The following is a 24131-nucleotide window of genomic DNA, read 5'->3' on the forward strand; positions in this document are numbered from 1 at the left end:
AATTCTGACTCCACTAACTTCCTAGGAGGTCTTGAGCAAGTTACTTATCATCTCAGGTACAAAATAGGAGTCATAAGATCTACAATGAAGGACGTTAAGATAGAGTGGGTTGTCGTGAAGGTAGACTAGGTGTGCGGGGTGTTTTCTCCCCTCTCTGTACCTGGTGACATATTATTCAGCCTACAAAGTCTAGCATAGGAGAATTTCTCACAGAAACCTCTCCCCCCGCTCACCACCACTACCATCTGCCCCATAGTTTCCCTTCTGAAATTTCCATACACCCTACATTAGAACATAGCTCAATAAGCTGCTTGTTCAGATTTGTCTTTCCCATTTTCCACACCATGAGCTTCTGGAGGAAGAGTTCGTGTTGTATTGACCTTTAACCTTAATGACCAGTACAGACTGGGGCCTAAAATATATCAGCTGACTAAATGAGTAAAACTACTCAAGGCCCAGTGGCAATGGTGTTTCCATCCACTCAGGCCATTATCTGTTCATATTGAGGTTCCACAGAAGTGTCTTTGTACTTCTATGACACATTAGTTATTTATGAACTCCCCTAGATTGTGAACTGCTAGTATTATCTATGCCCTCATCTCCCATATAGAAAGTAATTTGTATCTGAATGATTGAATTGACTGATTGGATTACAAAATATTTCAACCTCCCTGGGTCTATTCATTCTTTCAGATCCTTCCCAGGCATGTAGGCATGAGGCAGGGGATTATATTTATTTATTTTAAAGATCTTTAATTTTAAGGGTGCCTGGGTGGCTCAGTTGGTTAAGTATCTGACTCTTGGTTTTGACTCGGGTTGATCTCATGGGTTGTCACAGATCAAGCCTCTCATGGGACTCCACGCTCAGTGAAGGAGACTGCTGGAGAGTCTCTCCCTCCCCCTCCCCCTGCCGACTCATGTGCTCCTTCTCATATAATAAATCTAAAAAAAAAGGGGGGGGTGGGGAGGGGTCCCTGGGTGGCTCAGTAGTTTGGTGCCTGCCTCCTGGGTCCTAGGATAAAGTCCCACATCGGGCTCCCTGCATGGAGCCTGCTTCTCCCTCTCCCTGTGTCTCTGCCTCTCTCTCTCTTTCTCTCATGAATAGATAAAATCTTAAAAAAAAAAAAAAAAAAGATTCTTAGTACAATCTACCCCTCATATGGGGCTTGAACTCACAACCAAGATCAAGAGTCCCATGCTCTACCAACGAAGCCAGCCAGATGCCCTGAAGCAGGTGATTAAATCGCAAGGAGTATCCTGGTAGCTTAATAGAGCCAAAAAAGTATACCAAGGATATCAATATAACTAAAATGCACCATGAACTTAATATTGACACTAAAACAACTTTTAAGGTGGACAAATAATTTTATTTTGTGCATGCAAATACATGTCAAGTACTGCAAACTTTTTCCATCAATTTTCTCTCAAACACTGAAAATCATGATGCTCTATTCTGTGAACAGCCAAAGCTAATATCTCTTCACTTCAGTGCTACAGCAAAAACACACAGAATTCACTCTTTGCTATTCACTATCATCACAACCCTCATTGTTCCATCTCTGCCCTCCCCCCATATACAGGCCTTATAAATCCTAGCCTTCCCCCATTTAACCCTATTCCTATAGCACAAAGGGAAACATTACAATTTGGAAATTCAAATTGAAATAAATGGAATAGAATTTATTCCCATATATATTCCCCATTTCATTGTACAGAATTATTTTAAATTATAGTTTTAAATAGAAGCTGAGTATATGCCTTAAAAATGAGCATTAAATCCATCTTAGAGATGGTGCCTGCTTTTTACATGATGGGTGTACACCATCTTTAATTTCATTTACATTTCAATCGAACAATAGATTTGCAAAGAAAATGTCTAATACAGACGTAAAAATATTCACACTAGAGCTTCACAATCGGTTGTACAATTGACAAACAGGCCTCTTTTCCCAAACTTTCCAGCTAAGCAAATTTATAAAATGTAATCAATGCAACAAGAAAAACATCTCTCTTTCACTTCCAGGGAAAAGAATATGCAATAAACAGTATTAAATGCAGACAGCAGTTGCTGCAAGCTAACCACGATACTCCCAAGTGGCTGTACAGTGGATATGTGCAGTACAAATAAAAGCCACATGTGTTGTATCACAACTACAGTATAATTGTTTGCCCAGCTAAGAGAATGCATGCACTTCCATGCCTTGGGTTATAAAGTGAGGCCTAATTCTCGACAGATAGATGGAATATATGCAAATGACCTTGGCTTTTGGCAGTACTAAGTGCAGCCAGTGTCTATGTTCCACTGGTTTGAGGATATTTTTAAATTTTTATTTAAAAAAAGAAAAAAAATGCCAGTTTTGGAATTGGGGGAATAACTGCTCTTGGAGTAGAAATAAGACTCCACTCAAATGTGGGGTGTTCTGATCAGTGGCCTTGACTCCCTGTATTCCCTTGCCAGCAAAGGGATACAAAGAAACTGCTAGTATAAAGGAGTAACTAGCAAATGTTTTCAATTTATCCAGAAAATGGGATACTCCTGGAGCATGTTAATTTGTGTTCTGCTTGCAGAAGGGGTTCTTGTGAAGGAGTTACAGTAAGTGATCCCATGGACACTCTTCATCACTAAAACACAAGAAAAGTTCTTCCAGGAAACTAATACATAGTTGCAATGCAACCTTTCCCTTTAACTACTCAGTTACCAATACTGGTGACAGTCTGCTCAGAAGACTACATGAAGAAGGTAGGGAAGAAATATTCAGATTCAAAGTTGATATCACATACTGAATCTGATCATTACAATTCCACCCCTATCAATGAGACAACATGGGCTTTAACATCAAAAATGCAAGAGTTAGCTAGATGGGTTTTAAAACAATGTTTTCAAATGTTTAAATGATCCCATTTTAAATTCCTAGAGTATGCTGTGCATCCTATAATTTTCTCAAGGCAGCATATAAAATTGGGATGTGCTTTATATACTTAGAATCAACTCGAAATTTGAGTGAAAATGACTAGATCCATATAAATGGTATATTTCAGTTCTCGTACAGAAGGGGAGATTTCTCTTACTATTGTCTTGTGAGAGTAAATTACTAGGAAAAAAAAATCAGTGCCACCGACCCAGTGAAGCACTACCTTCTCTTGAAAACTATGATGCACCAACTTCATGCATGACACTGGCTTACCAGACGCTACTGAAAGGAAGTCATGGCAGGAAAGGCAAGGGAATCTGCTCTGCTCAGGTAAGATGGAATACATACGTCACTTTCTCAGGTTTTAGAAAATGTACTGACGCTAACAAAGGAAAACTACTGAGGCTCTATTCACAGAATCTGAACAAGGCATACAGCCTTCAGAGTGGGATTTAGAAATGGAAAAACAAAACCACAAAAAGTAAAACAAACGCCCTACCATTTTCCCACTTTCCAGACATTAGACAACTTTTTCATAATTACACCACAGGCACCATATGCAGTTTAATTACCAACATCACACCTTTCCTCTCCTATTGTCTTTTGTACTGATTTCAAACATACATACATCACAACATGTTGGTAAAAGGGTCAAATGATGGGGAATGTACCCAATTTTAAAAAGTCACATCCTCGATCTGATTTATAATTTTTTTCCTCCATGACATCAGGGAGTTAACTTTCTGAAGAAGGATCAGAAAAACTGCTCTTTCTTCTGAAGTGGCAGAGAACCAATGTCTTTCCTTCACATGAAACCCACCAAGAGAAACAGAAGATGGTCACTACACATAAAGGATGCAATACAGAAAAATCCCAACACAAAAACAATTCCTATGTTGTTAGTGAGAACAAGAGTAAGTTTTTAAGAACAGGGAGTTATTGTTTTATGGGATCACCTGCTGCAAGACAAGCATTATTTTAATATAAATGTTCTGAGACATACCAGTAAGGTTGGCAGGTATATACATACACTGATGCAAATGTAATTTCACTGGACAAGTAGGCAAACACCTAAGCAGTTTATCCCAAACCCCTCCAGCAGAGCACAACCAAGTTTCAAAATTTCAGTTTTAAAATTAAAAAGATAAGGTTAAATACACAAGATCAATTTATGTAGTATATATTCACCCTCAGAACGTGCTGAAGATGTTTTGCGTAGTTCTGTTGCACAGAGGGTTCTTTCCCTGAGGGCACATAAGGAGCTCTCAAACTGTTAATAGGTCTCTATTTTGTAACAAAATAGTAATTTTAAAATCTTAAAAAAAAATACATTACCTTCAACATGGAAGATCTCACTATTTAAATATCCATGAAATAGACATACTAGTTTGCATACCCTTTTTTGGAAATACAAACAGTAAATAAAGTACATTGGAAGCATTTTAAATGTAATAAGCACATATTTATAGAAGGGTTCTGATATAAATTATATAACAATCATGTTCCTGTAATATCCTAGGCTAATTTATAATGTCAGAAATAAGTTAATGTAACATGGTTTAAAACTCTTGTTCCTATTCATTTCAGGTTACAGAATGAAATAAATAAAATGTCTTTGTAGGGATAGGGAGCACTGGCCATGGCATAAAGGTACAGTACTAACCCAAGGAAACAAAGTCAAAGCTACTGTGCTGTTATGCTACAAACATCTTCATACATTTGAATATTAAATAAATGTGTAAGATCTTCCATACTGACACCAGAATATCAAAACTACCCCCTTTGTTTCTCAGGTATATTTACAACTTATCAGTCACCTTATGAGCATGTTCATTAAGACAGGTATCAAACACCAGTATTTACTCATTCTGATCAAGAAATTTCAGGGAAATGTCAACCCTCCCACCCCTGGAAATGTGCACAAAACTTTTTATCAAAATCTTATCTGATACAATGCTGTGGTTTTGTAAAACAACTAAATAGCTCAGACGACCAATAACATGATCCTGTTTAAGCATCTTGCTAGCAGGAAAAGCCCTTACATACAGTACACCTGGTGAAAGATCAGCTTGGCTTAAAATATTCCAGTACAATTTTCAGAGTAAACAACTTCACAGAAGTTAATTAAAAAAATAATAATAAAAGTCAAACTAATCTCAAAGAAACCGAGGGAAAACAAAGAGACAAACTATAGGTAAGATCACCAGGAAGGAATGCCCGGCTTTTGTTTCCAAATGTTGACTGAAATTTAGGTTTCAGTAAAATACCTCCCACAAATCTGGGGCATGGATGGTTGAACATACTGCATACTTCCAGATGCCAGGTCCACTTTTCAGTCACATTTAGCAGGGCAGAAATTATTCGTGTTTTTAAGTATGAATAAAGGTTAGCCAATGTCCTATTATTACATGGTTCATAGTCTTATCAACCTAACAGTCAGAAAACAAGGAAAATTAAACCCCAACGTGAAGTAACAACAAACAATATTTAACCAAGATATTGCAATGAACATCCAAATTAATTAGTTAAAAAAAAAGAAAACACAACCCAGCAATACCATCTTGTTAGTCAGTGCAAACACTACATACAGGGTTTTCTCAAGAAAGCTGAAAGCACCTGATTCTTTTGCCAAGTCATCAGATTCAATAACGTACAGGCTTAAATCTGCATTTTAAAAAACTGCCATTACATTAGTGCATAATTTATCAAAATTTTAAAAACGATTCTGCATAACTTAGGAGAATTTAATATCTAGTACATCAGCTGAAAGACTTAGGCACTTGGTTATATATTTAATTACTTACTTCAACAAGTAGCCTGTGTATAAATATTAACAAAGCAGAAACTATTCTTGAAAAATGGAAAACTAAAAAAATTTCAATGCTACAGATAAAAGCACTGCACCACACTCCTACATATAATGCAGTAAAGAAAGCTAGTATATAACCCTGTAAAATTCTATGGTAAGAACGTCTAACTCCACTCTTCAAAGTAAAAAAAAAAAAAAAAAAAAAAAAGAGAGAAAGAAAGAAAAAGGAAAAAAAAGAAAAAAAGGGAAAAGAAAGAAAAAATTTTAAAAATCCATGCAAAGTCCCATGAAAAAGATAAATAAAGCAGCTGGAATGAGATGGAAATTTCTCTCAGCAAAACATAAAAATAGAAATAAATAAGTTAATTAAAGTCTACTTTCACTAGATGTATCATTGTAGGATCCTGCTAGTTTAATAACTGAGTTGTTAATTTTCTATAGAAGCCATTTAAAATAGGAAATGGCTCAGTTACTGCACCGGATTGCTACAAACTCATAAAAAGCTGCTTGAAGCTTAAGTTAAATGTCCAAATTCCAATCACCTCTGGAAAGTGAACGTGTTACCCTAGTAAAGTAAATTTTCTTTTTTTTCATAATGCTAATGCAAGAGGGCTTGAAGTATCAAAGAGTCCACAGGAAATGGATGCCCCCAGTAATATCTTTTTTAAAAAAAATATACATTATATAATATATATTATATATATAAAAAGCTAGTGTAAATGCTTCCATGGTATGGTCACAAATTTGAAGGATGAACCTCCTTTCAGCTGTTAACCATCTTCCCATTTGCAACAGGTTTTAAAAAGTCGTTTTTATCTTCAGACATAACATGAGTTTTCAGAATGAGGTTGCCAACACTGACGGATGTGGTGATGGGGAGACAACTTGCATTGCCAATGGACACTGGGAGTGGCTGGCTAAAGCAAGAAGTTACCGGCAGAATTGTTTTTTGCTCCTCCCTGGGAGAAAATAAATGACGTTGAAAACAAATTAGCTTTAAGTGAAAACTTTAAAGAATAACCATATACGCTTAATTAATACAAGTCATAACAAACCTGAAGAGCCCCTCACAAAGACATGTCTTTATCACTAAAAAGTATCAGCGTTCACTAAAAAAAAGTCCCATTTTCCAAAAATATTAAAAAAATTAAAATATTGATTAAGGCCAACAAACTATCAAGTTCAAGCCTAACCCATATTTTTGACAGTAATTATATAAAATGGCAATATTAAATCCAAGAATACCTTAATATGATTTTTAAAAAGGGAAACCCTACATCTCGTCTTAATTCTCCATTGTGCCATCTAGAAGTCAGCCTACCAGACTGAGGAAGTATAACTTGATGTTGGAGCATGAGGACAAACTTTTATCCCAACAAAAAGCAAGTTTCAGGCAACTTAAATGGGCTACTCTGTTCGTTCAAATTTCCCTCTTCTCTCCTACAAATCCAGACTGACCTAATTATTGTCCTATTACACAGGGTCTTCCCCTCACAGAATAAAGCCAAAAACGCACTGGACACTGCATCTATTTCTCTTTAAATATTCACAGCCTATGTCCACTGGTTAAGAATTATCTGTCTAACACTCACAGAATCACATGGTCTTCACCTAAACTCTGTCTCTTCTGCTCCAGCGGCTCCTTTTGGTGCTGCTGGACTGGGTGCCCATTTTCCACTGCTGTTCCATTCAGCAACTGATCATTTTGAGAACTGATACCAAGCTGTATGTCCAGGATCTCCTACGAAAATAAAATGTTGATCTTTCACTATGAAAGTATTTTATACTTTAATTTCCAATGGAAGAAAGCCTCCTAAATATCTAATTGTGGTACTTACTTCAATTTGTTCCCCTTGTCCATCAGGTTCATCAGTATCAAGTGCCGAAAGCTCTAACTCAATATCCCTATCAGGCTTAGTATCGCTTGCATCTTCTGTGTAATCACTCTGTAATTAAGAAAAATGCTAATTTATACCTGTGGAAGCTGGGGCTTCCCTTTTAGATGAAACCGGGAAGCCCAAAGATTGAAATAATTATATAAGAAATCTGGTACTACAATGTTATTTCTATCCTGAGGTAGGTTGGTTGGTTGGTTGGTTGGTTGATTGATTGATTGATTGATTGATTCATTCATTCATTGATTCATTCATTCATGACAGACACAGAGAAAGAGAGAGAGGCAGAGACACGGGCAGAGGGATAAGCAGGCTCCATGCAGGGAGCCCAATGCAGGACTCGATCCCGGGTCTCCAGGACCATACCCCAGGGCAAAGGCGAGGCCAAACTGCTGGGCCATCGGGGCTGCCCTCTATCCTGAGTTTTAAAAGCAATCATCCACTAGAAAAAGGCACACTTACATGCACTAAGTAGTGGCATAAACCAACATAATCGCAAACATCAAATGCATTAAGCATGAAGCTGGGAGGTTGTTTCTTTACCTCTCCATTTCTCAGTTCAATTTCTTTGCTTAGAAGATTTAAGGAAAGGTGACGGCCTTCATCCAGGGAATTCCATTTCTGCTGCATGGCCAGAGCATTGGCCTCCCTTTGAAGAAGCAATGAGTTACTCTTGGCCTATAGGAAAAACAAAACAAAACAAAACAAAACGAAAGTTAGCTTCCAACCACAGCTTCAACTGTCATTTTATTTTTTAAGCTTTCAAAGCTGAGCAACAGTCTACCTGCTGAAGTTCAATGCTCAAAAGGTCTCCAGTACTGGAATGCTTTCGATGACCAGATATATCGGTAACAATGAATCTGTCCCTTTAAAGAGAAACAGGTTTACAGTTATAAAAGTGAAATCGATGAAGTAACTGAAGCATTAATGGCCACACACCATACATGTTTTCTGTAATGGATCAACCCTGTAAATTTCAGTCATCATTCCAAAGGTAATTTTTTTTTCCAGAAATCTGTTATATAGCTAAAATCATCAAAACATACTTCACAAATAACAGGGGGGTAGGATCTATACTCTGAGGATACATACAAGTCTGAGAATAGAGAATCCAAGAGAATTAAGAGTAACATTACCGTTCAATATAGTGTGCTGATGATGTGGCCTCGTTACCATATGCACTCCACCTTGAATCAACAGCATTGACATAAGGAACATAATCTACAGACATGCAGAAAAAATAATGATCAGAAAAGTGAAAAATCAGTATATAAATGTGAACATATACTTTTAAGAAAAGATCCCTAACTTTATCCAATCAGCCATGCTCTCCTAGCTAAGCCATTTAATTCGGAGCTTCCTGTGGTTGTTAAATGGAGGTAAATATTCTGTACCTCACAAAATGAGGATTAAAAAGCACAGTGTTAAGGATGCCTGGGTGGCTCAGCAGTTGAGGGTCTGCATTTGGCTCAGGGCATGATCCCAGGGTCTTGGGATTAAGTTCCGCATCGGGCTCCCCATGGGGAGCCTGCTTATCCCTCTGCCGATATCTCTGCCCCTGTGCGTCTCTTGTGAATCAATAAATAAAATCTTAAAAAAAAAAATTAAAAAAAAAGCAGACAGTGGTAGGACATATCAGATGAGGTATTAGTAAGCAGAATTACCTGATACACTGATAGGCTTAGTGGCACTTCCTTGGGAAGCAGTGGCCTGGACAGGATCCGTGGTATGGTAACCTGTACGTGAAGATCTGGAAATTGCACCCCATTTTGAGATGATAGGTCCATCACTAAATGGAATTATTGGGTCTTCTTCTTTTGTCCTTCTCTGAGTTTCAAATAAATGCACTCTTCTCTTAACATCTCCACTGTCCAGGTCCTGCATAAACCAAAGAAAATCAATAAAGGGATTGTCAGCTATTACCTCAGCTAGTAATATACAGATAGATGCTTTCAAAAGACATGTAATTAAGTTTTCTGATAAATTTAACTCTATCTATAGGTCTCAACGGTAATCCAACACCTAAACCAACATCTATTTTAAACTACTGAACTATGCTCAAATAATTTAAATTTTTTTATTGGAGTTCAATTTGCCAACATATAGCCTAACACCCAGTGCTAATCCTGCCAAGTGCCCCCTCAGTGCCCATCACCCAGTCACCCCAACCCCCTGCCCACTTCCCCTTCCACTACCCCTTGTTCATTTCCCAGAGTTAGGTGTCTCTCATGTTTTGTCACCCTCACTGATATGTTCACTCATTTTCTCTCCTTTCCCTTTATTCCCTTTCACTAATTTTTATATTCCCCAAATGAATGAGACCATATGTTTGTCCTTTTCCGATTGACTTATTTCACTCTATGCTCAAATAATTTAAACATCAAATGCAATTTATTTCAAACTTAAATATAACTCTGCTGCTTTACAGAGGACTTATATAGCAACAGTGTGAAAAGAAAGCATTGAATCACTCTAAAACTTGAGTCAATATGCATGATATCCCCCTGCCCCCCTAAATCATACCATTAATACAGCATTTGAATTAGCAATTACATCTCTGGGCTCTGAATCGATGGCATTTATACAGGAGCCTATGGTGCCACAAGACCAGGGAGAATAATGAGAAAGATGATCTTCTTCAAATTTTGTACCACTCACACTCTCAGAGAACTGATAAAAACAAAACAAAAAAATAGCAAAGCCAATTAGTACAAATCTTAAACTTACAAATTTGTAACTAATACAAAGTAACAACTATAGAATATACAGGACTTCATAGAGAACAACTAAATCTTCAGTAATTAATAAAAATAATCATCATAAGTATTTTTTGGGTTTATTACATTACTATTTGGGTTTACATTATTAATAGAAAATTTTTTTTAATTTTTATTTTTTTTTAATTTTTTTTTTATGATAGTCACACACACACAGAGAGAGAGAGAGGCAGAGACACAGGCAGAGGGAGAAGCAGGCTCCATGCACTGGGAGCCCAATATGGGATTCGATCCCGGGTCTCCAGGATCCCGCCCTGGGCCAAAGGCAGGCACTAAACCACTGCGCCACCCAGGGATCCCTAGAAAATAGAATGATTTCTTTTTGTCCTTTCAAGTACTCATAAGAAACCTGATACTATCAAAACCAATCAATAAATACTTACAGCATGCCTCTAACATGAATGAGGTACTCCAAAAAAAAAAAAAAAACAAAAAAACACCACATACACACACCACAGTCGGTACTGAGGTTTATAATTCTCCTGAAAAAATACCAACACGTAAATATGGGAGTATAACTGATAAACCATGTAGAATTAAAAAAAAAAAAAAACTCAAAAGCAGCTCTCTTGAACTAGAAGAAAAAAATTGGACAAATTTTAAAGGGACTGTGAAAATTATTACTGGATCAGAATATTAAAGTTTAATAATCATTAAATCTAGTTTAATGATTGTACAGATATAGAAAGCCAAGGTCAAAAAGATTAAATTACTTAACCAAAGTCATATTACTAGCAAATGGCAGAACTGAGTGTCAGGAAAAAAAAAATTTTTTTTTAAAGTATTCTCTATACCAATGTGGGGCTTGAACTCAACTCCAAGATCAAGAGTTGTATGCTCTATGCACTGAGCCAACCAGGCTCCCCAGGGAAATACTAATTTCTTAAAGCACAGAATGAAAAAAAAATAGTAAATGCATCTTTGTATCAAGCAAGTGGCAACTCTATTACTCTGTTGTTAAGATATTTAGCTGCTTTGAAGAAGTCTAAGTTAAAAAAAAAAATTTTTTTTTTTTAAATTTAGTTGAGAGAATGAGTAGGGGGAAGGACAGAGGGAGAAGCTGACTCCTCACTGAGCAGGGAGCCCAACAAGAGGCTTGACCCCAGGACCCTGACATCATGACCTGAGCCAAAAGCCACCGTTTAACCAACCAAGCCACCCAGGAGCCCTAAAGAAGTCTAAGTTTGATGAGAAATTTGGATTTAGTTAAAAAATTCAATGGTTTATTGAAATATTTATGGATGAAAAAATATGATGTCTAGGATTACTTCAAATTAATCCAGAGGGAAGAGAGGGTACAAATGAAACAAGACTAAGTAGATAATTGGGGATGAGGGTACAGGGGGTTTATTATACTACCGGGTCTACTTTTGTATGTGTTTTAAATTTTTCATTACAAGATTTTAAAAAGTTTTTTTTTTTCCTATTAGAGCCTGTAGGAATAGAAAATAAACCAAGCTAGAGGTATTTAAAAAATAATAATGTTTTGTTCAACATATAAAAATACTGAAAAAGGGCACCCTGAAATGATCCTGGTACAAAAACTTGTTTTGTAACAAGAACAACCATTAACAGTGATGTAAAACTGCACAAATAAAACAGTAGGCATTTCTGCACCACTTGTAAAAAGTAGGGAAGAGATGCCTCTGCTAGACCAAGATTCAAATCTCAGCTACTTACAGGCTGAATTTACTTCTTGGGCAAATTACTTAATTTCTCTGAGTAGGATTCCTAAAAAAAATACAGACCTAATACCTGCCCCCTAAGATTTTTGTGAGAATTAAATAAAATAACATTATGTAAATACTTAGTACAGTGCCTGGCACAAGTAGGTGCTCAATAAATGGTAGATATAAATCTGATTAATTAAAATCAAAAAAACAATGAGAACTACACTGCTGGAAAGATTTTCAATTCTTGGTGGGAAAAAGACTGACTTCATGGTCTTCAGAGTCTCACAATGCCTAACTGTAGTGCTCATTACATGCTCAGTGTTCAAAGAACAAAGCAGACTCGACTGTATACCAAATCACTGCAAAACAGCCCACATAGCTAAGCCTGGTTTGAAGGAGTATTCTGAGGTCAGGTGTCTGACCTGTCCTTGCAACATCAAGTGATTAAGACCTTTCTTACATCAGTGCGAAAGTCTACACTGAATAGAGGAGAAGGTGGTGTTGGCGACTGTGTTGCCACAGGAAGAGTTGAAGAGACAAGAGGTGTTTTCTGAGTGTGGTACTGTGCCCACTGCTCTGGCTTTCTTCTTATCTGCTCCTCGCAACTGGTCTTCAAATGACCACAAGGTTCCTAAGGGGGGATAAAAGAAACAATCTTAATCATCTAGGGAGCAGTAAATAAATTTAACTATGCTCTGTGGAAATAATGTAAACAGTTCATTATTGTGGGGACAAAAAAAAAAAAAACAGTAAAGAAGTCACCTTAGCCTGTTCTCCACGCATTTAAATGGAAGGGTTAATATTTCATCCAGCGATGTTAAAAGTAGTATCTGAGCACTCAGTTTTCTGGTTTAGGGAAGTCATTTCTATATACATGGAATACTGAAAATAGGCCCTGTCTTTGTATTTTGGAGATTTCTTTTTACTTTCCCATCAGTTTCCTATCCAAGCATTAACATTTATTGAGCATTAATATGTATCAGGTCCAGTTCTAAAGGCTTTGTTTTTCTAATTTAATCCTCACAACAGCCTTATGAGGTAGGTACTACTATTACTGCCACTAAACATGAAAAACCTGACACAGAGAAGTCAAGTAACTTCTGTAAGTCACACAATTCATAAGTGGAGGAGCCAGAAACCTATACCTGGGTGGTATGACAAGTTTGACGGCAGGCTCTTACCCACTATACTACCGTAGCACTCTCCTATTTCCACCATTACTTACCCTTGGTAAAGGCACACTTGTCCTTGGCTCACTTGGTGGCTGACAAGCCACTGAATAATACCCATCTAATGAGTTATATCTTTCCCGCAAAGACGTCTGATAAACAGACGAGTGCATCACATCCATTGGAGGTAAAGAATTGCTTCTAATAATGTCATCTCGTTGGTACATAGGTGGGCGCCAGATGCGCCTGCTGTCGTACACAGGAGCATACATTCCAGAAGGTACTGGAGGAACTGGTCCATACGGCTGCGGAGGAGGAGGTTGGTAAGGAGAAGAATTCATTCGATCTCGAGGGGAAAATGTACTGTAATGATCAGCATATGGCATAGAAGCAGGTGGGAGGGAGGACTCTGGAACATTATTGGACCTCACAAAGCGAGGAACACAGGGAGCCACACCAGCTGGTACCGTTGGAGGTGGTGGGTAGTATCCTTGAAAATTAGAAAGAGGAATATTTAATGTAATCTCAGCAAAATCCAACATCTTATAAAAGTTTAAGTCTAAAGTAGCCTTTAATGTGGGAAAAGAAAGTAAGCTTTGAACTTTAATCACTCTTGCTTTAGAAAGAAATTACTTTCAGAATCCTACTCTATGAAAATCATTAAAGTTCACTATTTCGTTAAACTGTTTCTCAAAAACACAAGACAGAACTATTAACAGATGGCTGGCAAATTTCCTTCTAGGGCATCTATTGCCACAGGTTTTGGATTAAGTAATTAGCTACATTACCAACTCATAACTTTTGAGGAGCAGAGGTTAAAGACCTTTCAGAATCTATATTAGTTGTAATTGTCTTGCCAAAATTATACAGAAGCATATATAAACCAAATATTCTGCAAATTATTTCAAGGGATAGACAAAATTCCCTGAAGTTCATCCATGGACCCCATATTTCATGCGTAAGAAGGAGAATCTTAAAACTACTGGCATGTAGAATCGATTTTTAGGGCAGAAAGAAAGCTTAGTCCAAAGGATTAATTTTTTTTTCTTCTTTTTTCTTTCTATTTCTTTTAGTAGGCTCCATATCAAGCATGGAGCCCAATGCAGGACTTGAACTCATGACCCTGAGATCCAGACCTGAGCTGAGATCGAAAGCTGGACACTTAACCGACTGAGCCACCCAGGTGCCCCCAATTAATTTAATGTAGAGGGGCACCTGGGTGGCTCGGTTAGTTAAGTGTCTTCTTCGGCTCAGGTCATAATCCGAAAGTCCTAGGATGGAGCCCCACTCTGGGTTCCCTGCTCAGTGCTGAGTCTGCTTCTCCCATTCTCTCTCTCATTTCTCTCTCTCTCAAAATAAAGAAATAAAATCTTTTAAAAAAATTTCTTAATGTAGATACTCTAGATAAGGGATTCACTTATCTAAGGATAAGAAATGTTATATTACAGTTTCTTTTTTTTCTTAGAATTGTCTAAAATTACTTACCTGTCTGTGGGTACTGTGGAACTTCAAAGGGTATCTGAGTCCTTGGATCTTGAAAATACTGAATATTTTCAGAATGCTGAGGATATACTGGTACTCTAGTTATAAATGGGCTGGATTTTGGAGGCACAGAATTCAGCTCTGTTCCAACATTAGAAGGCCCAGCTGAGGTAGCCACTACATTACTTACAGGAGTCTTGGGTGGAGAGCCAATTTTACTGGAGAGATAATTTATCAAGAACAAAGAATAAATCACTGTCTGTAACTGTTTTCTTCCTCAGTAGGAATTTTTCATAAAATTATACAGTGAAACCACTAATAGGAGAAACTTCCATAGTGACAAATAAGGCAATGAATTTCACTGCCAACTTTCCACTGCTAAGTCATAGAATCATAGTAACAGATCTCATATTCTAGTGAAGGCAAAAAGAAATGCAAACAAATCCCAGGTACCAATGTAACCCTCCAATCCCCTTTTACTCATTCTTTAAACAAAGATTTTTTTCCTAGAGAAAAATTTTTTTTTCCTAGAGAAAATTTTTAAAAAGATTATTGTTCAAGAAGTTCTCAACAGAAATATATAGCTAACCCTTGAACAATGCCAGTTTGAACTGTACAGATTCACTTATATGCAGATTTTTTCAATGAATACAGTACTATAAATGTATTTTATGCTTTCTTTTTAAAAAATACTTTTTAGTTATTTTTTTAAAGTAAACCCTCAATGTGAGGCTCAAACTCATGACCCTGAGATCAAGACTTGCATGTTTTCCCAACTGAGCCAGCCCCTCCTTATGTTATCTTAATGACATTTTCTTTTCTCTAACTTTATGGCAAGAATACAGTAATATAGTACATATAATCTACAAAATCTGTGTTGACAATATGGTATTGGTAAGGCTTCTGGTCAACAGTAGGCTATTAATAGTTATTTTTTTGGGGAGTCAAAACTTACACTCAGACTTCAGACTGCACAGGGGTTGGATGCCCTCAACCCCTGTGTTTTCAAGGGCCAACTGTAGTCCACCAGAATTCTTTGGGACAAAGAAGATGAACATGCAAAAGAAGGGTTGTTCTATTAAGAGATACATGGACTGAAATGTAAACTCCTTGAAGAAAGGCCATTTTTGTCCTTTGGGGGTGAGGGGCAAAGGAAGAAGAGATAATCTTAAGAAGGCTCCAAACCCAGCCAAGAGAATGTATGAGGCTCAATCTCACAATCCTGAGATTGAGACCGGAGTCAAAAATAAAAAGTTAGATGCCTAAACAACAGCTGAGCCAGCCAGGTACCATTTTTTGTCCATTTTGTTAACTGCTGTCTCTCCAGAGTTTTGGTAACTGTTGTATTTAGAATTCCTGGCACACAGTAGTCACTCAGTAAATATCTGTTGAATAAATGAAATAGTTTCTGCCACACAGTAGATAATTAATAACTAATGGCAAAATGCCAATTATAGTTACTTATTAAATTGGTGTAAAATACACAATCTTTATTATTTTTTTTAAACAAAGGATTTTCTTTGTGGAGTCATCAAGCAATCAGTGTTAGAGGATCTCATCATGGCTTTCTTATGTCCTATTAAGAAGTACAACATTAGCAGACCTTAGATATATGGTGGCTACAGAAAATAAACAAGTTAATGATGCGGAACTCAGTATGTTGCATCCCAAGTAGATTAGAGAGTTTTTCTCAAACTAGAGAAGCCCTTTTAAAGCTAGAATATAAATAAGGAGTATGGGTTGCTTTTAAGCCTAGCACAGCAGATTAGTCTAGCAGATGTTTACTCCTATGTGTAAAATGGAAATAACTAAAGAACTGTGGGTAACAATAGTAGATACAAATTTACTGACTTACAGTTTAAAGATATTTTAGGACTATGCTTATTCTTTACAGTTAAATAAAGGCATCAAGAAAAATGATTAGGATTTCCTTATAACAGTAATGTACTCTTACTGAGCAATTACCGAGCACATTCCAGGCACTATAAATCGTGCTTTATATAGGTTATCTGGTCTTTCCATATCAAAATGTTATATACTATAAAATTTGGATAAGTACTTTGAGAAAAGGCAAATTTTTAGACTTGTCAGCAAAAAGGTATCAAAATCCATGACAAGATTCACAGCCTCATTAGATCATGCAAGCTATCTGTAAAAATCAGATGTAAGGAAAATGCTAGCCACTAGTCAAATTCCAGTCACAGAGCTAGATTCCTACCCCTGTAGCCTACAGGATTTTCAGGATTCTAGGCTCTCCCGCAGCATGCCCCTCCTGTCTATGTGATTTTGCCTGTGCTGCTTACTGTACTGAGGAGTCCTTCCTATCCATATTTTTGGAAATAGCTCAGGTGTTCCTGAGCTCACCTTATCTCTAAGAAGCCTCCTGCAATAACTCCCTGCAGAATGTATTCTTTTTCTGTGTTCTAATAATACCTGGAACACAACTCCATTACAGTACCTCTCAGAATACAGTATATGGTATCTCTTTATGTCTGCCTCCCAAACCATACTGTAAGATCCTCAGAAGCAGGGAGTAGTATTATCTAGTTCATTTTTGTTACATTTCCACCAATTGGCTGGTAGAAGATCCATAATTTTTGAATAAATGATTTATTTAGATTATTTTTTTAAGTTTTTCATTTTAAAAAACTGAGATATAAAAAACAAAACAAAACAAAACAAAAACCTGAGATATAAATATACCTACTGAAGGTGTACAATTCAGTGATTTCTGGTATATTTCCAGGGCTATACAACAACTATCATCACTATCTAATCCTGAGACCGGGCAGCCCTGGTGGCTCAGTGGTTTAGCGCCGCCTTCGGCCTGGAGTGTGATCCTGGAGGCCAAGGATCGAGTCCCAAGTTGGGCTCCCTGCATGGAGCCTGCTTCTCCCTCTGCCTATGTCTATGCCCCACCCTCCATCTCATGAATAAATAAATATAAAATCTTTAAAAAAGAAAAAAATCCTTAGACATCTTCATCGGCCCTGAGAGAAATCTCTATAGCATTCACTCCCCAGCCTCCAGCAACCACTCACCAACTTTCCATCTCTATGGATTTGCCTATTCTGGACACGGACATAAATGACATTCTATCTTATATGGGCTTTTGTATCTAGCTTGTTTCACTTAACATAGTTTTTAAGGTTCATCATATTGTAGTATATACTAGTACTTCACTCCTTTTTTAAGACTGAATACATTCCATTGTATGGTCATAAAACAGTTCATTATTTTGCCAAAACCCTTCAAAAGCTCATTTTCTAAACGTATATATAACACAAGGTCTCCATAATCTGGTGCCAACCTATCTGTCTAATCTTATTTTAACCAGTCCCTAACAGAACTGTAAATTCTAATAGGCTGGTTTCTTTAATATTCCATATAATTAGCTATATTACATATTTTGTTACATATAATTTCCCAGAAGGCAGACTGACAGATTATTTAGGGGCAACAAAATCTGAACACGTTAAAACTCAGATTATAAGACCCTAAAACAAAACCAAAGCATGAGATTTTAGAGGTGGAAGTAACCCTTCTGATTGTCAGAAAGTTGTAAAAGTTTTTCTTAAAGTACCAAACCCCTTTCTTATGCTGAAACCCAACAATATTGGTAATAACAACAACAACAACAGGTATTTACTGAGTGCTGACAGGCACTGTTCAAAACACACTGCACTTACAATTCACAAATCCGCACAACCAACATATGTAGTAGTTGCTATCATTGTACCAATTTTATGGATGAGTACACTGAGGAAGACAGATTAACTGGCCTAAGATCAAACAGCTAGAAAACAGTGAATCTGAATTTGAACCCAAAGAGTTCAACTCCCAAGAGTCCTCTCTTAACTACCACATATCATTAGAGTACAAAGAGGAATTGTTCAGACTGAAGCAGAGGCTGGAGGCTCAGCATCTCACCTTGCTTAGGTTTCTATTTAGTTTCTTTCTGGCACTTCTATGGACTCAATCCTAAAGTTCCAAGAAGTAAGTGTGCGGGGGGGAAAAAAAACAAGAAACAATTCTGGTACACCTCTTCAGTTTATAGTCAGGGAAAATAAAACCCACAGCTGAAGTGACTTTCTAAGATCATAGAGCTATATTTAACTGCACAGCCAAGACTACAACTCAAATTTTTTGGTATTTAAGGCTTTTTCTACTATGTGAAGCATTCTGCATAAAAATTCTGACTAACTCTTCTTCCTTAGGATAAATAAAAATATTCAGGCATTTTTAAAAAACTCACAATAACAATTTTTACGTAATACTTACTTTTCAGTGACAGACTCTGCAGAAGGCCCAGTAGCATTCTGACCATTAGTGCCAACCTTCCCCACTTTCTTCACAGTCTCCAGAGCTCTTAACGTACTGTCAGTACTACGTGGGATTAGCTGGGAAACATTGTTTTCTGCATTTGAAATTCCGTTTGTACTTGGAACAATTTTCCCCGTTGTTTCAGTACTTCCTATGACAGAAATGACATTTCCGGCTGTGGTTGTGACAGTGTTGTTTACACCAACTTTATTTAGAAGAGGAAATGTTCTTACAGTTGCATTGATCTTTTTGTTCCTTAATCGATACCTGTTTCAAAAACAATCAACATATCGGTGAATACTTCACTAAATTTACCCTGAAGGGGGAAAAAAAGACAATGGGAAAAGATTTAAATAAGTGGAAACAGCCATGAAGAAAAGTTTCTTCAGCTAAATATCAATTACAGTCTATATTAAAACCTGCTGTGACAGGTGCCACATGAAAATAAATATGCCAGGGCTATCTGGGTGGCTCAGTCAGTTAAGCATCTGCCTTCAGTTCAGGTCATGATCACAGGGTCCTAGGATGGAGCCCCTCTCAGGCTCCCTGCTTAGCAGGGAGTCTGCTTCTCCCTCTCCTTTTGCCCCTCTCTCACACTCACGCTCTTTCTCTCTCTCAAATAAATAAAATTTGTATATAAAAATAAAATATATATGGCATACACAGACACACACGTAGGCATGTAATTAATATAGCAAGCAAAATACACATGTACTCAAAGACGCCTTTTGCGGGAATGGGAAGAGATCCTTTTGAAAGTTTTATATAACTGGAATATAAAGTACACTTTATAAAAATGAAAATAACCATACCAAATTTATTTAGCAATGCAGAATGAAAAGATATGCAAGAGCTGACAAAATTCTATTATCAAATTGTTAGAGCATTATATAAATTTTAAAAATTATGAAATCAAAACTCATTCTTAAACAGTATACCAAAATATAGAAATTTAGTATTACCATTTTTCAGATTAGTTTATGCCTAAAGTAAAAACTATTTGGATTAAAGACTTTTCTGATATTAATTTAAGGATTTTATTTATAGTGGTCAGATATAACACTAATATATACGGCAATTTGATCTTGGGAGTCCATTTAAGAAAATCTGTTTCCATTTGTACAATTCAAAAACTTCAGTATAATGTGGTTCTGATCAATGTTTCCTCTAATACTTTCAAGTGCTGATCAACTGTTACATGAATAGACAATTCTACACATTTGAAGTCATAATTACATTTGCCTAAATTAATCTGCTATTGTTATACACAAACATATGATAAATATAAATAGCAGTGATGAGCAATGCCTTCACAACAGCGTCCCTTTTCATCCCTCAGTATCTATAAACAGCCTCATTATACAATGCTGTACTTCTCCCCCCCCCCCACACACACACGACAGAGGCATGTGGAGGTCAGTAAAAGACAGGTGTCCCCAGAGTAGACTGGTTGAGGATGCAGTGACAATAGGTTATGGCCAGTCTCCATATGTCATCTCAGAGATTCTGGGGAGCCACTGATGAGGAGTAGGGTACCAGCAAACCACTATATTAGAAAGGCAGTTTGGTGGCATGAAGGAGCCTTCTCTTTCCTCAACACACTCTCTGAAACCTATTTATTCTTCACCTCAAAGGTTCCTGCACAAAACACTCTGCTGCTCCTTGCTTTCCATCCTCAAAGGACAAATTTCAGCTATCCTTAAGATTACTCTGGCAGGCAAAAAACAAAGTTTCAATTGTGCATACCTTTAAGGAGAAGTGTTCTAAGAAGTAAAACCTTAAATAAGGGAAGTAAAACAAGTGACAAAGTGGGATACATATTGGACTCCTAGCAACTAGGCAGCTAAAGACTCGGACTTACGGATCTGGACCTCAAGCTTAAAAAAGCCAATTACTTCCTATTTTAAAATCATCTTTGAGCTCCCACAAGTGCTCACTCTCTGTCTTATGCAGCTTTGAATCCCCTTCAGCTCCCTTGGCTCACTCCCCCTGTTGAACTCACCTGGTAAAAACCATCAGATTCTTCACTTATTCTCTCATTCTGTGCCTGCTACCAGGCAGCTGAACGTTGGTAGAGAAAAACCATGCCATCATGCTCTCTAGACTCCCTTCAAAATTATGATCAATTATTTAAAACGGGCCAAGGAATAATAATTCTCTACTAAGTTCACTTTCCCATCTTGAACATCCTTTCCGCCTCCACAGCTCCTCCACCACTGATAATACTGCCTCCCACTTCACAGAGAAAACAGATGAAATCAGAGGAGAATTACTTCTCTCACCACCAATTTTAGGAACCTTCCTGCATCTGTAACTACATGCTCCTCCAAAAAATAGGATGAAGAGTTCCTGCTCCTAACTCAGGCTAATCTTGCCACTTGGGTTCTACCAAGGGCCTCATCTCTCCATTTGAACCACAGGTCCTAAGCTCATCATCTGCCTTTGCAAAGACTTCACTCCTGCAATGATCTGTTGTTCTAGTGCACCATTGTTTCATTTGGGTGTCTCCTTATATGTCATATCCTCTGAGATGTCTTCCCAGACAACTTATCTAAAATATCTCCCCTTCCCCAATTGTTCTCTTTCCCCATACCTTGTGTTATTTTTCTTCGATAGCATGGATCAGTATCAGATATTATGCTTTCTATTTATTTGCTTTATGTTAATCTTTTCTGCTACAATGTAAGCCCCACAAGAGCAAGGATTTTTGCCTTTTTTACTCACTCTCTATGTTCAGCACATCATACAGTGCCTGGTACATAGATTAGATATCCAATAAATATTTGCTGCATGAATGCAGAATAAGCCTCTAACTTCATATGGCCAAGAGAACTAATTACTGATTTTTCCACCCCAAAAGCATTTTCCATCTCAGTAAAAGACATTACTTGGTTATGCAGGTCCCAAACCTTGGGAGTCATTCCTGATTCTTCTATTTTCTTTTTTTTTTGGATTTTTAAAATTTATATATGAGAGAGAGAGAGAAAGAGAGAGACAGGCAGAGGGAGAAGCAGACTCCGTGCCAGGAGCCTGATGCCAGACTCGGTGTGGGGACTCCAGGATCACGCCCTGGGCCAAAGGCAGGCGCTAAACTGCTGAGCAATCCAGGAATCCCCCTTCTTTTTTTTTTAAAGTGCATATTTAATCTATCAGCTCTATCAGCCTCAATTCTGAAATATATCCCAAATCTGACCACTTTTCATCATTTCCACTACTATAGTCCTAGGACACCAAGGTATCAATCTTGTGCCTGAACCACTGTAGTAGTTTAACTAGTCTCCAGCCATGCAGACACTAGTTACATTCCTAAGACAAAATTAAACTCTCATTGTTGCAGGTTGGCTGGCTGGCTCAGTTGGTAGAGTATGCAACTCTTGATCTGCTCAGGGTCCTGAGTTCAAGCCCCATGTTGGGCGTAGAGCTTACTTATAAAATATATAGGACAACCCCGGTGGCACAGCGGTTTAGCGCCGCCTGCAGCCCGGGGTGTGATCCTGGAGACCGGGGATCGAGTCCCACATCAGGCTCCCTGCATGGAGCCTGCTTCTCCCTCTGCCTCTCTCTCTCTCTATGAATAAATAAATACAATCTTTAAAAAATAAATAAATAAAAATAAAATATATAAAAGAGTAAAAAAATCTCGTTGTATTTGAATAAAACCCACAGTGGCTTCCACATTACTCACCGTGGTCCATAAGGCCAGTATGATCTGGTCCTTGCCTACCTCTCCAATCTTATCTTTTGTCATTCTCATTCTCCATCTTCCAGACACAGTGGTCTTGTTTCTAGTTCCCAAGCATGGCACACTTGCTTCCACCTCAGACTTTCTTAAAGTATTTTATCAGTAACTGAAATTGTTTTACATGTTTACAGTTCCTCTTCCTCTACTAGAAGCACCTCAAATAGTATCTAGCACCTAACAATCATTTTTATAAATATTTGTTGAGCTGGTTGATCCCAGGGTTTTGATACTCTCCAGAATGCAACTCTTGGAAACAGGATTCTAATATTCTACATTCTAAGATATATTCATATAAATATTTATTTTTAGGAGAGACTGATGAGCATTTACATTTAGTTTGGTTAGAGAGATATAGTAGAGCAAGCAGGCCGGAGTAAAATTAATTTAAGTAAAACAAATGTTTGCTGAGCTCCCGGTGTATTATTTGAAATAAGACAAAGGTTCTAACCCTCAAAAACTCAGAGATGGGTAACAATGTGTATTTTTTAGCTAATAGGATAGTGACATCTTCCACTTCTTTAATCCTTTGTATCATCTTAATTTTTTCTTCTTTTTTCAAACAGCAACGGAGAATGTGAAGCTGGCTGGAAATATGAATTGTAGATTATATGCTCTTTCAACATAAATATACTGAATTTACATATCAGATACTTGCTAAGTGCAAAAAATATCAAGATGAGTTACCCATAGGATAAATGAAGTCCAGTGAAAATACGCACGTGCAAATAAATAATTGCAACATGACAAGAGAACTGTGTGTTATAAAGTTACCAAGTATAAAGCACAACACCAGCACAGTGAGGGAAGCAACTAACACTGCCTGGGACATTAGGGAAGTCCTTAGAAGTAAGTTAACATCTGTGTAGGACTAGGAACAGGAGCTCTCCAAATAGAGAAGAAAAAAGCATATGATATAGAGAAACAACATGTGCAAGGGAAAGAATGAAAGAATTTATGTAGTAAATGGTGATTAACTAGGTGTACCTTAAAAAAAAAAAAAAAAAAAAAAAAAAAGACTGCAAAAGCCTTTCCAGTAAGGCTGGAAACCTAGATTAGGACCAGATCCTATGATACACTGAGGAACCAATTTAGAATGTAAAGCAGAGGGGATCCCTGGGTGGCTCAGCGGTTTAGCGCCTGCCTTTGGCCCAGGGCGCGATCCTGGAGACCCGGGATCGAATCTCACGTCGGGCTCCCGGTGCATGGAGCCTGCTTCTCCCTCTGTCTATGTCTCTGCCTCTCTCTCTCTCTCTCTCTGTGACTATCATAAATAAAAATTAAAAAAAAAAAAAAGAATGTAAAGCAGAAGATGGATATGATTAGATGTTTACTGGCAAAAGAAAATCTTG

General features: G+C 37.4%; 1 protein-coding gene across 5 annotated transcripts in view; it reads right to left on the reverse strand.

The window, feature by feature from the left end:
• The window catches only part of RC3H2 (ring finger and CCCH-type domains 2), a 65012-nt gene that overhangs the window by 11190 nt on the left and 29691 nt on the right, over positions 1-24131 (reverse strand). Inside the window, exons 10-21 of one of the 5 annotated variants that reach the window (XM_077850549.1) lie at positions 18999-19307; positions 14721-14935; positions 13292-13725; positions 12527-12697; positions 10140-10286; positions 9281-9494; positions 8753-8837; positions 8401-8482; positions 8160-8294; positions 7560-7667; positions 7314-7462; positions 1346-6680 (exon numbers count right to left, since the gene is read on the reverse strand). In XM_077850549.1, coding sequence (XP_077706675.1) covers positions 6485-6680; positions 7314-7462; positions 7560-7667; positions 8160-8294; positions 8401-8482; positions 8753-8837; positions 9281-9494; positions 10140-10286; positions 12527-12697; positions 13292-13725; positions 14721-14935; positions 18999-19307 — 2245 coding nt within the window. In that variant the 3' untranslated portion in view covers positions 1346-6484. Of the gene's footprint in view, positions 1-1345; positions 6681-7313; positions 7463-7559; positions 7668-8159; positions 8295-8400; positions 8483-8752; positions 8838-9280; positions 9495-10139; positions 10287-12526; positions 12698-13291; positions 13726-14720; positions 14936-18998; positions 19308-24131 lie in introns of those variants that run through there. The other 4 variants (XM_077850552.1, XR_013353714.1, XM_077850550.1 and 1 more) reach the window with 4 other exon arrangements.

This window comes from Canis aureus, chromosome 16 (genome assembly GCF_053574225.1).
Source record: "Canis aureus isolate CA01 chromosome 16, VMU_Caureus_v.1.0, whole genome shotgun sequence".
Lineage (NCBI taxonomy): Eukaryota > Metazoa > Chordata > Mammalia > Carnivora > Canidae > Canis > Canis aureus.